At 55.1% G+C, this 12,900-nt stretch overlaps 1 protein-coding gene across 5 annotated transcripts in view; it reads right to left on the bottom strand.

The window, feature by feature from the left end:
- Positions 1 to 726: 726 nt before the first annotated feature.
- The window catches only part of TMEM63C (transmembrane protein 63C), a 32,387-nt gene continuing 20,213 nt past the window's right edge, over positions 727 to 12,900 (bottom strand). For all 5 annotated transcript variants that reach the window (XM_063399059.1, XM_063399060.1, XM_063399057.1 and 2 more), the window contains 20 exons: positions 12,254 to 12,341; positions 10,310 to 10,347; positions 9,770 to 9,912; positions 9,410 to 9,461; positions 8,862 to 8,970; positions 8,363 to 8,436; positions 8,178 to 8,258; positions 7,921 to 8,041; positions 7,676 to 7,809; positions 7,337 to 7,459; positions 6,596 to 6,749; positions 5,951 to 6,057; positions 5,049 to 5,135; positions 4,460 to 4,525; positions 4,173 to 4,335; positions 3,880 to 3,985; positions 3,514 to 3,681; positions 3,123 to 3,238; positions 2,903 to 2,974; positions 727 to 2,823 (listed from right to left, as the gene is read on the bottom strand). In XM_063399059.1, coding sequence (XP_063255129.1) covers positions 2,611 to 2,823; positions 2,903 to 2,974; positions 3,123 to 3,238; positions 3,514 to 3,681; positions 3,880 to 3,985; positions 4,173 to 4,335; positions 4,460 to 4,525; positions 5,049 to 5,135; positions 5,951 to 6,057; positions 6,596 to 6,749; positions 7,337 to 7,459; positions 7,676 to 7,809; positions 7,921 to 8,041; positions 8,178 to 8,258; positions 8,363 to 8,436; positions 8,862 to 8,970; positions 9,410 to 9,461; positions 9,770 to 9,912; positions 10,310 to 10,347; positions 12,254 to 12,341 — 2,215 coding nt within the window. In that variant the 3' untranslated portion in view covers positions 727 to 2,610. The remainder of the gene's footprint in view (positions 2,824 to 2,902; positions 2,975 to 3,122; positions 3,239 to 3,513; positions 3,682 to 3,879; positions 3,986 to 4,172; positions 4,336 to 4,459; positions 4,526 to 5,048; positions 5,136 to 5,950; positions 6,058 to 6,595; positions 6,750 to 7,336; positions 7,460 to 7,675; positions 7,810 to 7,920; positions 8,042 to 8,177; positions 8,259 to 8,362; positions 8,437 to 8,861; positions 8,971 to 9,409; positions 9,462 to 9,769; positions 9,913 to 10,309; positions 10,348 to 12,253; positions 12,342 to 12,900) is intronic.

Genomic DNA, 12,900 nt, shown 5'->3' with positions numbered 1-12,900 from the left:
CCCTGTGCCATAACCCAGAGTGGCAGGGCTCACCCCGGGGAAGCTGTGGAGGAACCAGCAGGAGAAACTTGCTGAAAACAGAGGCAAATCATTCAAGCAGGAATTCAGGTAAAAATAGCATGTGTTTTGGGAGGAAGGAGGGCAGAAAAGAGCACTATTCCCTCAAAATCTAGAGAAGGACTTTTAAAATGGTGTTGACTCCCTTCCCTGGGATTTGCTGGTGGGTAGCTTTGGGAACATCGGCTTCATCCTCAGATGGGATGGGTTCCTCTTGCCCCTGCCCCTTGCTGTGGTCCCAGGGGGGCTCCAGGCCACCCTCCTGCTACCTTCAAGCAGCATCTGCACCTGTGGTGGGGTTCTGAGCCAGCTCTGCCAGTGGAGTGACTGCTGACACAAGGTGGGCAAGAAAGGCACACAACTGTCCCAGGACTGCAACCCATCCCCAAAGGAGGGATGGTGCCAAGGGCTGTGCCACTCTATTTGGGACACAGTGAGGTGCTCTTCCCTTCCTGAAACTTTGCTGCTTCTGCCCACTTGTTGGGGTTTGCTTTCATGGGGATCACAGTGGGCCATCTGGAGGTGGGGCTGTGTCCAAGCAGTCTCCTTGCCACTGAAGCCTCTGCAGGACATCCCCAGGCAGGGTCAAAAGCAGCCCACAGGTGGGAAAAGCCTCCAGTGGGAAGGGTTCCCCCTAAACCGGTGCCAGGAAAGACGCCAAGCAGCAGCTGGGTGAAGTCATTTTATTCAAGGCACGGTCATAGCAATAAATCACGAGAAGGTACAGACCTCTGGCACATTCCTACAGTGGGGCAGCCAAGGGCAATCAGACCAGCAGCCCGAGCTCCCGAGGACACAGTGCCACTAGCAGGCACTTGCTTCTACCCTCAGAGAGGCCACCAGCATCCCCGTGCCCTGCCTGGGGCTGCCTCTGGAGCAGGCAGTGAGGGGAGCAGCTCAGCCATGGGCAGCCACGGAGGCATCTGGGCAGGAGGCCACAAATCCCCTAGGGAACTTTTTTGGGCTGGAAGGGTGCATCTGAGCTCAAGACTCCCCCGAGGTGACCACTTTGTGCCTAGTGTGCCGCAGCCACCGTCCCAGCATGCAGGAGCGTGGGTGGGACGGGGGCCATGGGACTGCCAGCCGGCTGAGCTGAGACCCACCAGCCCCACAGGAATGTCCTAAGGGCCCCTTGATGCTCTCACTGCTGGGCTGCCTTTTAAGCTCCCCCTCAGCCCAGAACTGGCACACTACCCCTCCTCCCTGCAGCACTACTAATGCTAACCAGTGCCTTGGCTGAGCATCTGCTTTGCACAACAGTGCTCCCCACGCCAGCAGCCCTGGGGCTGGCAGAGCTGCACTTTCCTCTCTTCCTTCCCTGCACTGCCCTGGGATGGTGGCAACTCTAGTTGCTCTGAAGCTAGCAGGAGAATCGGGGACAGGAAAATCAGCCCTGAGGCCAAAGCAGGGCTGAGTAAGGAGTGAGCATGCCCAGGTGGGCTATGATGGGAAAGGAGCTGAGCAGGATGAGGATAAACCCTCGTCCCCAGGGGCCACCACAGCTAGTCTGGAGGAGCTGGAAAACTCCAGGTATGCTGTCTGGGCAGGCATTTACACTAATCACAGCAGGACACACTCGAGAGGCGGTGTGGCTACTGGGGGGGCATCCCACAGCTGCAGCTTGTGGACAAGGGCAGGCAGGATGTGTTGGGCCAGGAGGACCTGGAAGTCCAGGCTAGCCTGCACCTGTCCCCCCGTGTTCTGCTGCATTAGGACAGAGCTATTCTGGGTCCCATGAGCAGCCCCAGTGAGAGCATGAGCACAATGGGGTGCTGCCAGGGAAGAGGAGTGACAAAGAGCTGTCCTCAAAGCCATTAAACACACTTGTCTCTTGCCCTCCCACTTCTCCCCAAGAGCCCAAGGGCACAGGCATTGTGTAGCAAGATGGGGGGATGGGTTGGGAGGTTGAGGAAGAGCTGGGCTTGCATTTGATGCCTGCCATGGTGCAGGGTTGTTGGTGCTCATGTCGGGGCTCTGGTGGCCGATGTAGGGACACTCACCTCCTCCACCAAAACATGCATGTCAGCAGTCCCTGCTAAAATGGGCAAAGCAGGGGCAGGCAGCAGCCTGCAGGCCAGCAGCAGGGAAGGCAGCAGGACAGCTGCCTGAGCAGTGGGTGGATGGGGTGAGGCGCAATGGTTAGGGGTGGCTGTCCCCTCTGAGGACCCAGAGGACAGCGTGGTGGCAGGCACATTCATCTGGGCTGTCTGGGCTGCTTATTCCTCTCAGAGGGGCCAGAGCCTCCCTCCTGCCCTCAAAAACACGGCCTCTCAGAGAGACCCTCTCCCTATACTGCTGCACCCCCTCTTCCCCACTGTGTGCTGGAAGAGGCAGCTGGGGACAGGGGAACACTAGGGGCTCAGGCAGTGTGGGCAGCGGGAGGGACCATCAGCTCCTGCCACTGCCCATGCAGTGGGGTCTCTCCCTCACATCAGTCCTGTCACCCCCTGCCCCATTAGCAAGGTGGCCCCCACCAGTGCAGGGAAGGCTCCTTCCTGCCCCACGGCACGTCCTCCGCTCTCAGCAGTCTGTTCTCAGCCATGGCAGGGACGTTCACTGGTACCGAGCCTGGCTCTCCAGCACGGGGCCGCTCCTGTACTCGCCCTCCACTGTCTCCAGCTCTGTCTCGAAGCTCTGCAGGCCCCCATCCTCCCCATCCTCCACTGGCTCCAGGTGGTTGCCCATGGTGCCGTAGGACTGGTGTGCCGGAGAGGCTGCCGGGGTCAGGCTCAGCTCAGGCTCCTGCAGGACAGTGGCCACAAAGAGCTGCCCCGGGGGGCAGGGGGCCATCAGGACCCAGGGGAGCAAGGGCAGGTGGTCAGCAGGGCTGTGGAGGGGTACTCACATTGGAGTTAGGGGTAGAGGAAACGCTGCTCCGCTCCACATCATTGAAGGCGCCCTCAGACTGGTCAGACATCTGAGGAGAAGGAGGCCATGAGGAAACCATGGTTTGGGGGGCCCAGCTTTGGCTAGGGACAGCCAGGTGCTATCTCTAATTCCCCATGGCAAGCAAGGAGGAGATGCACTGGGGTGAAGGAACAGAGTGGGTGGCTGGCTGTACTCACCTGGTAGCTAGAGGGTTTCCGTGGCTGCAGCTTCTTCAGGCAGAGGCCAAAGAATGAGAAGACGATGCAGGAAAGGAGGACCACAAAGGTGAAGAGGGTGACAGGCCGGGTGGGACCTAGAGCACAGAGAGACTGGGGCAGCACATAAGCCTCCAAGAACCTGCTGCATGTCCAGCTGAGCCCCAGGGTGGTGCCTGCTTTGGGTTTTACAAGCTCTCAATCCCCTTCCCAAAACGCAACACCTCTTTCGTCTGCCAGGTCTTCACAACACCTTCCCCCTTACCACCCTCCATGCCATGCCTCACTCAAGGGTGACACCAGTGGCTTGTCACCCCCAAGCATCAGATATGACCCTCAGCAGTGGCAGGGCACAGCCCCAGGTTCTCCCTACCGAGGCGCAGGACGGAGAAGAAGAGCAGCCAGAACATGCAGAGGATGGGGGCCACCACAACCTGGCTGATGGCAGCGACGTGGAGGCGCTGGTTCAGTTTGGTGGGGATGTACACGTAGTAAATGTTGTACCGGTCAACCATGTGCTTGAGCAGCATGTAGAGCAACCCTGGTGGGACAAGAGGAGCCATTTGGGTGCAAGGCAATGGGGACAGCCAGGCCATAGGGACAGCAGGGCAAGCCCAGGGGATGATGCCCAAGGGTGCCCTCCCGTACCCTGCAGGAAGCCTGCACTGCCACGCTGCTGGTGGCTGGGACAGGCTTGTTCTTGGCATGGCTGGGACCATGGGCATGGGACCATACTCACCAAAGGGGACGATGATGGGGCAGGTGATGCTGTAGGTCATGACAACAGAGAAGATACAGCAGGTCCAGGCGTACTCCAGTCCAAACTGGAACTGGTATGCTTGGCTCTGGGGCACAACCAACAGTGTCACTGCAAAGCCTGCACTTGCCTTTGCACCCTGGCCCTCAGGACTGCCTCACCCCCACTAGTCCCCACAAGCATCCCCACAGAATGATGACAGCCTGAGTTTCCAGTGAGAGCATCTCTGCTGTGCTGGGGGTCACGAAGGCTCACAGATGGCCAGAGCCACGTACCCGCTTGACATGGAGCCTCTCAGGCTCAGACTTGGCAAAGCAGAGGCGAGCCGTGTAGACGAGGAGGCCTGGGATGCGCAGCAGCTCCATGGCCGTCCCAATCAGGCTGGAGGTGACCACGTAGTTGACAAAGAAGGCGCCATTGTCTGGGAGGAAAACGCACCTGCCCCAGGGACAGAGAGGTGAGACAGTGAGAGGATGCTCAGACAGGCGCTGCAAGAGCTGCTGGTGGTGGACAACAGGTGCTCCCGCTTGCCTGGGAAGTTTGGGAGCTTCCTGCTACTCACTGGAACTTGATTTCAGCCTCATCCAGAAAGTGGGTGTCGAAGAGCCAGCGGAAAAACAGGTCCAGGCTGGAAGGGAAAGAAGAGGAGCAGCTCAGACAGAAGGGGAGCTACAGAGTGATGTAGAGAGACACCCAGCAGGCACATGCTTTTCCCTGTCCTGAGTGGGCAAGACCCTCTGCACCCTACATTGCCAGAGCAGCCCCTTCTGCCACACACGACCACTGTGGAGTGTGTGCTCACCTCCTGGATGGCCAGGATTGCTGGAGCTGGAGCTATGCAGATACCTGACCAGGCCCTTTCAGGGTCTGCTGAACCCAAGCAGCAGCTGATCACTGCCACCAGCCCCCTTGGGTCAGCTGTGGCAGCCTGGTAAACTGCTCTGCTCCACTCCTCTGTGGGGAAGGTTTCAATCTGTGACCATGTGTGAGTGGCTCAGCACTGCTAAAGAGTATTTTTCTCCCCAGAGATCACTGTGCTTCAGTGGCAATGGGATCTTAGCACATTGGGGCTGGGTTTCCGGGATGAGGGGCCTGGGTGTGATCCTGGCAGCTCGTGAGCAGGGAGAGCAGCATGGCAGAGTGGTCTCTACCTGCTCAGACCCAGCGAGGGCAGGATGATAACCATGAACACCAGGAAGAAGAAGCACTTGTGCATGGTGATCTGATTTTCACTTGACCTGCAGAGAAGGAAGACAAGAAAAGAACATTGCACTTTTTTGGGAAAGAGCAGCAGGTGAGGTGAGGGGCTGGGCTTGGTCTCACTCTTTACCAAGGAGTTACTCCCTGCCTCACAAAGCTGTGTGCATTTGAAATGTGCCTCCACTGCAATCTTGCAAAGCCTCTCCCAGGCTAGGGTGTGTTACCTTGAGTAATCTGCTGTAGTAAAAGCTCTCATACTCCCAACCTCCTTCATCTTTGCCCTCTCCTACCATCCCTGCTGGTATGGACAGCCAACAAGAGGCAGATGGGTGTCTAGCATCAGTTCATGACCTACTGTTCTCCCCAGAAAAAGGAAGGGGAGTGGTGACAAAGCTCTTGCAAGGACTTATCAGGCACAAAGCCTGGCACTGATGGAGGGTCAAGACAGAGAAAGCACATTGTAGGAGCTGGGCAGTTTCCTCTACGTTAAGCATCCTGAACCCATACCTCTGCCTTGGAGGGCTGGAAGCATGTCTGGGATGGCCTTGCTGCTGCCTGTCCACCATCACAACGTCCCTCTTACAAACTTCTTCAGATCCATCTTAAAACCACCTGACTTTGTCAGTAGCCCGAAAGTGTTCAGGACTATGGAAAGCAAATGGCTCCTTTGAGCATGGACTTGGGGTTCTTTCTATAGCCCCAGAGAAACACCCCCACAGAAACACCCAGGGGGCTCTATTCCAGTGGGTGGTCTACTGCTCACTGCCTGCCTCCCTGCAGGTTGGGTTCCCCTTCCACTGCAGCTCCTCCCATGTATGGCAGCCCGGGGGACTGTGGGGGCCAGCCCCGTTACCTTGTCCAGTGAGACTCGAAGAACGCTGAGTAGTAGACAAGGAAGGGCAAGAAGACAGAGAAGGCCCAGAGCAACAGTGTGGGGAAAAACTGGGTGATGATGGGGTTCTGCAGAAAGAGAGAAGCCAAACACCCCCTCAGCAACCCACCACAGCACAGCCATGCTAGAGACAGCACACAATGGTGCATTCAGCAGGTGGGCTGGAGCATTCCCTCCCTGAGCAGGGGCATTTGTTTCAGGAGATAAGAACTTGAGGGCAGCCAAAGCCACCACAGCCATGTTCTGAGTGCCCACCCAAAAGCTCACAGATAAGGAGCAAGAAGGAGCTGTGCTGCTGGGAGCTCCGAATATCTCCTGACCCCTTTCCAGACCTTTCTTCTTGAATGGACAGCAACCTGCCTGACTCCATGGACAACAGCACCAAAGCTCAGGTGCTGCCCCAGGGCTCTGACACTGGAAACACAAGAAGGGGATGGATAGCAAGCACAGACACCACCTCATCAACGACCTTGTTTCTCATCAATGCCCATCCTAGTGATAGCTCATCTTCTTAGGACAGTGCCCCACCAGCTGGTGCCCCACCCTGTCACAAGTAAGCCTGGAAATGATGACCTTTTAGGAAAATTGGCATGGGTTAGGGACTACCTTGAGGCTCTCCACAGGGTGTGTGACATTGAACATGTCCATAGTGTTGACAATGATGGCTGGAGTAGTGAGGAAGAAGAGAAGGACGAACAGGCAGATATTAAGCAGAATGAATCGCACCCACCATGTTGTGCCACGAACTGATAAATTCTCCCTGTAAGAGGAAAACACAGCTTGGACATGATGAAGAGGAAAAACCCTGTGTTCTGGGCCTCCTGGCACAGCTTCATGAAGCTCTGCCTCCTGCTATCTGCACCAACCATCCTGGCAGACATTGTTCTGAACTCGCCTTCTTCCCCACCCCACGCTGCTTTGACACGCAGAACCCCCTGGATCAGAGAACAGCCACAGCAGAGGTCCATATCATCAGGAGGCTTTGGAAGTAGGCCAGAGAAATCAGAGTCTGGCAATCACCCCCAGTCTCAGCTGGCTGGGCCCTGTCACCCTTGGGGTGATCACCCCAATCACCCCTGCTGACTTGTGCTATGGCAATAGGAGGGATTTTCAGCCCCCATCACTCTGGGAAAGTGTCCTACAGATACAGACAAAGGTTCCCTACAGCTATATGGGCTCCTATAGCTATGGGCATAGGCTCCTTATAGCTATGCACATGGGCTCCTTACAGCTATGGACATGGGCTCCTTACAGCTATGGACATGGGCTTACCCATGTCTGCTTGTTCCCCCTCCCTCCCTCCCTCCCTCCCTCCCTCCCTCCCTCCCTTCTGCCATGAGGGCTCACCAGATGATATCGCTGGGTGCAGGGGCATAGCGAACACCCCAGTGGTGTGACTTGACCACGGTGGTGACAGAGGACTGCTGGGGGTGCTTGCGGCAGTGGATGTGGCTGTAGTCCTTCAAAATCCTGCAGGAAGAGGGAGCCATGGGTCACTCTCACTTCTTGTGAGACCCTTCCCGCAGCCCTAAAGGGCAGCCAACTCCACAGACGGCAGAGGCATAGAACACACCGACCCACTGCCTGCCTTTGGTTGGAAAAGCTGGCAAGGTGCCCCAGTTCCCTGGCAGTGGTGGCCAACAGGCTGCAGGACATCCCCATGGCTGTTGCATGAGGGACACTCACACAGCTGTCATCCGCTCATCCTGGAAGGTGACAAAGGCCATATCAAGCCGCTTGAGTGTGATGCGGTTGCGCTCTGCATTGAACTCATCTGTGAGCTTCTCCTCCAGCTCCCCGTAGTACTGCTCAGCATCCACCTGTGGGAGCAGCCAGGGCTGTGCTGTGCACTGGGGCAGGGGCAAGCTGCATGCTCTGCCTTTGCCTAGGGTGTAGGTGTGCTGCCTGCAGCACTGCCCGCACCCTCCTACCTCATCAAAGCCACAGAAGCGGCAGCAGAAGATGCGGGCGCAGGGGTGAGTTTTGATCATGATCTTCCCCTCTTTCTGTGCCTTGGTGGTGAAGTAAAGCCGCCCCTTCATTGCCTTGCGCCTGCCAGGAAGCCGACAGCAGAGGTCATTTGGGGAGCTCCAGACACACAGACATAAACCCAGGCTGGGTGTCTTGGTGTGGTGGGCAGGAGCAGTACACCCTCCCACAGAGGCAACGCGGACGTGCACGCACTCACCTCTCCGCATCCAGCTTCATCAGCTTGCGCACGTCGAAGCAGAACTGGACATTGGTGACGGTGCAGCTGGGATAAGCCTCGCTGCAAGCACAGGGGCATGGTGGCACCAGGAGCCAGGGGACAGGGACAGTCCCTGCCACCTGCCTGCCACTAAGCCAGCAAGGCTGTGGCACATGGCTACTCACTGGAAATGCTTGACAATAAGTGAAGGGTCTGTGATCTCCTTGGGGATGTGGGTAACCATCAGAGTCCGGGCGACCTGGGGGAAGAAAAGAGGCAAAGGGCTCTGCAAGACGGGCAGGGATGTGCAGGACATAACGCTCCCACCCCATCCACCCAGCAGTGAGCTGGGGCACCTACTGCCATCCTGGAGGCAAGTCAGCACAGACCTCCTCAATGCCCAATCCCAAACCCTGAGGGCACAGCCAGGCAAGGCCATACCCCAGACAGATGGATACAGCAGAGCTTCAGTCTCAAGAGACTTGCAAGACAGCGAGAGAGACTTGTCTCCAGGCTGTCACTTTACCTAGAAGCTGGTGAAAATCAGCCATATCTTTCCCTGCCAGCCCAGTTCCAGGCTGCTCCTGAAGACCTCTGTACCTACTGGGACCAGCATTTGTGCAAAGCAGGAAGTTGTCCATTAGCACTGACCAAGGCAGGGTTGGAGGAGGGGTGGTTTCTCACCTTCTCATTCTCTCTGTATTCCAGGTGGACAGAGTGGTGAGCCATGCAAAGGATGGTGAAGATGAAATAGATGAGGGCGAAGATGCTGTGCAGCCACAGGAGACGGTCTCTGGAAGAGAGGAAGTGGGGATCAATGAGCACTGTGGTGAGCGTGTGACATGGGGACCAGTCTGGCACTCAGCATCACACCTATGGCCACCCCTTTCACCCAGCAGGACCTCCCCGTGCCAGCTGTCAGACACTCATGCCAGGAACTACAAGGCAGCACCCAGGCTGTTGACTGAGATACTACAGAAATGAGGCACACAACATCCCAAGAGCACTGCTGCCAGCAGTGGGGTGCAACGAGCAGAGCCACTGGGTTGGCTGCCCTGATTGTGCTCATGTAGTACAGAGAAACAGGAGAGCTACTGTGAGCGGTGTGCTGCTCACATGGACCTGTCCCTGTCCCCAGCACGAGGCTGTGGTGAGTTCTGTGCCTAGGTGCTCCCAGCAGTGCCCACCACAGCGGCAGCACGCACAGCCCCCCTGCCTGTGGGAGCACCTACTGAGTTGGGATGTTGGCGATGGTTGTCCGGCCGAAGTGGGTGGGATTGTGTCCTGCAGAGGAAGAGGAGAAGCAGAAGGTTAAGGCAACAAGTGCAGTGTGCATGCCCATATTGCAGTTATTGGCTCTGGTCTTTGCTCCCTTCTTTTCCAGCTCCCAAGTCCCCACCAAGTCCCCACTGCCCTGAATTTCCCAGCCTCTTATGTTCCTCTGTCACCCAGCTGATGGTGGGCTCCTTCTCACATGGGGGCTTCTGAGAGAAGGGTTTTTTGCCTTCTTTCCCAGAGGCATAGTGCTTGCCCAAAGGCTTGGAAGCTTGCATGGCACTCCTGAGTCATCCTGTGACTAGGGAAGCACCTACCCAGGAGGTCCCCTGAGAAGTTGACAGGCAGGATAACAGCCACGGAGAGCACGCAAACCAACATCAGCAAGACCAGGAGGTGCCGCTGGAAGGAGAGGTAGGTGGTGGCATCGATCCCACACTTGCTCTGAATCTCCTCATCCCTGGAGAGATGCAGGTGGGGGTCAGTGCTGGTGGTTCCTCTCCACCATCTCCTGCCATGGGGACACTGGCTTGCTCCAGTCTCCCACAACCCACACCAACTCATGACATCCTGACCATGGCAGAAAGGATTTAAGGCCAGAGGGAAGGAGGACTCAAGCAGCCCTCCAGCTGACATCTCATTACAGGATTGGTTCCTATCAGGAGAGGTTGAAGCCCTTTTCTTTGGGATAGGATCTAGGGGCCAGGACGAAACACAGAGGTGAGCTCTCTGCTCTGTCTTCAGAGTGGATGTTTTAAGAGGGCTCCCCTCCGCTGCTGGCCACCACCTGTGGGCACCACCTCCCCATGGGTGGGCAGTGGTGGGGCATGACAATAATGCCAAGGACACACACTTACTTCATCTGGTAGATTGAAAGGAGCCAGGAACAGAATCCCTAGAAGGAAAAAGGGTCAGGATGAGACAAGGGCAACCAACCCCACTTCCCTGGTGAGGGACTGGGTCACAACATGTGCTGGGAAAAACATGCAGAGGTGGCCAGGGGGTTGAGCAAATGGAGGCAGTGACCAAGGCAGCTCAGCAATGCTCAGCCTAGTGGCAAAGGCAGCTGCCTCAGGAGAATCAAAGAAAACACACTCCAAGGAGCTGAAGAGAAGCTGAGCACAACCTCTCTTCCAGCTGGCGAAAGCCCTGATGGACCATGCGACCTTCCTGAAAGTACGGTAAGGTAAGAGAATTTCTGTGAGTGGGAACAAGGAGTCTGCTGGGGCAGGGGTATAAAGGGACAGGGAAGTCTCCCTACAAACATCAAACATCCTATCAGGTTGTCAAATTTTGGCTGCAAAATTTTGCTGCAGATTTGGAGAGGAAGCTGAGGTCAAGCATTAACCCACTGTTTCAGGGGTGACTTGCTGGACTTCAGCTTCCTCTGAACATTAAGGAGCATCACTGGCTCCTGCTTCCAGAGCTCCCACTTCTTCCCCTTCCATGACAGCCCCTAACATTCAATGCACTATTTTTACCACTATCAAGTGCTGAGGTGGCACTGCTGTAGAGTGCTATAGGACAACTTAAGTTCTCGTGCAATGACTAGCTTATTCCCTGTCACTGTGTACGCACATGGGTTTTCAGACTTTCCCCTGGTGAAGGAGGATTGGGTTAGAAAACACCTAGGCAGATTTGAGATCCACAAGTCCATAGGCCCTGACAGGATGCGTTCACAACTGCAGAGAGAGCTGGTGGACACCACAGCAAGGCAGCTCATGATCATCTTTGAAAGGTCCTGGTGATCAGGAGAGGTGCCTGAGGACTGGAAGAAAGCACCATGCACTGGAACAGATTGCCCAGAGAGGTTGTGGAGTCTCCTTCACTGGAGATATTCAAGATACAGTCTTGTGCCATGTGCTCTAGGATGACTCTGCTTGAACAAGGAGGTTGGACCAGATGACCCACATTGGTTCCTTTCGACTCTATCTATTCTGTGATTTTGTGATTCTGGGCTTTTTATGCTCTCTACAAATTTCTCCTCAAAACTGTTCCTCTCCCCCCTTAGTGGTATTTTACATCTAACCTGGCAGAGTTGAGATTTTCCTCATTTGTGAACAGTTTGACTCTTGAAAGGATGTCTTCTTACTTCTAATAATCTTCTTTAATCTGCTCTTTAGTGTGCTGGCTTTCACTGCAGTCTTTTTCATTTATTTTTTGATGAGCAATACACATTTGCCTAGAGCATCTGGTACAGAGCCTTTAAACAGGTCTCCTGCCACCTGCAAGGATTTTGCATCTTTTACTTCTTTCCTACCTAGATTTTTTAATATTTCATGACATTTTTTCATAATCTTACCAGTGACTAATTTTTGAGCTTTTGCTGCCAAAAAAGAAATAGAAAGAGGCAGCAAAATGTGCCCATCTGTGTTTCCAGCAAAGCCTGGTGTGGTAGAGAGAAACAAAATATTACTTTAAAGCCCCACCATGCTGGCAGAGGAGGAAATGTGGTGTGGGGAACTTTATCCCAAGGGGCGGGAAACATCCACACAGGCATGCAGCCAGGCTCTGGCCATGCATGATGCTAGATCCCCACAGCTGCAAGGACAGCCATGCAGCTGTGAAACACTTGCCAACAGGAGCATCCCCTCTAAACAATCATTCAAAATAGATGTCTCAAATAATTCAGGACAAAAACCCCTCCAGCTTCCAGGAATTCCCCACTGCTGAAGGCTGTTGAGCAGGAGATTTAATTTCTCACACTTAACTTCTGAGCTGGGTTTCTGATGAAGAACAGGACAGGTTGGGCCAGGACAAGCCCAGTCCAGGTTTGCACTGCCACAGGCACTGGCACTCACCACATCCTTGTTGTCAGCATCCAGAGGGCTGCTCTCTGATGGGGACTTCTCCTTCTCGCTCTGCTCTCCATAGAAAAGCGATGTCAGGCTGTGCAGTGAGGGGAGGAGTGCAGGGGTGAGGTAGAAGAGAAGCAGCAGAAATGAGAGAATAAGCACCTTTGGAGAAGTCTCTCCTAGGAGAGCAGCCCAAGACATGCCTCCCCGCTGTCCCTGCATCCTACAGTGGGGCTGGAACAGTGATTACTGCTGGGCTTGGGACAAAGGGGTTGCATCTCACTGCCTCCACACCAACAAATTTCCCCAGCTTCTTTGTAGCCCTGATCCACTATGGGCTCACAGAGATGTAGCTTTAGCTCCATTACAAGGGACTGTTGAACCAGATATTTTCTATTCCACTGTTTTCACATGTCTCAAATGGTTTTACAGTAAAAAAGAATGTAATCAGTGCTTGCATTTTAAATCTTGATTGCCCTTTGATCTCACTGGTGAAGGGAAAACATCATGTATTCATTGCCAGACTCTCAGCTCCAGATTCAGAGGCCAAGAGGAACTGGAGGGGAGAAGGCAGAAGAGGGACTGTAACAGAGCTTACTCTTGTGGGCTGCCCAGCCTTGCAAAGACCCCTCCTGTGTGCACCAGCCTGTGCA

This window comes from Prinia subflava, chromosome 5 (genome assembly GCF_021018805.1).
Source record: "Prinia subflava isolate CZ2003 ecotype Zambia chromosome 5, Cam_Psub_1.2, whole genome shotgun sequence".
NCBI lineage: Eukaryota > Metazoa > Chordata > Aves > Passeriformes > Cisticolidae > Prinia > Prinia subflava.
This window is presented reverse-complemented; position numbering and strand designations above follow the sequence as displayed.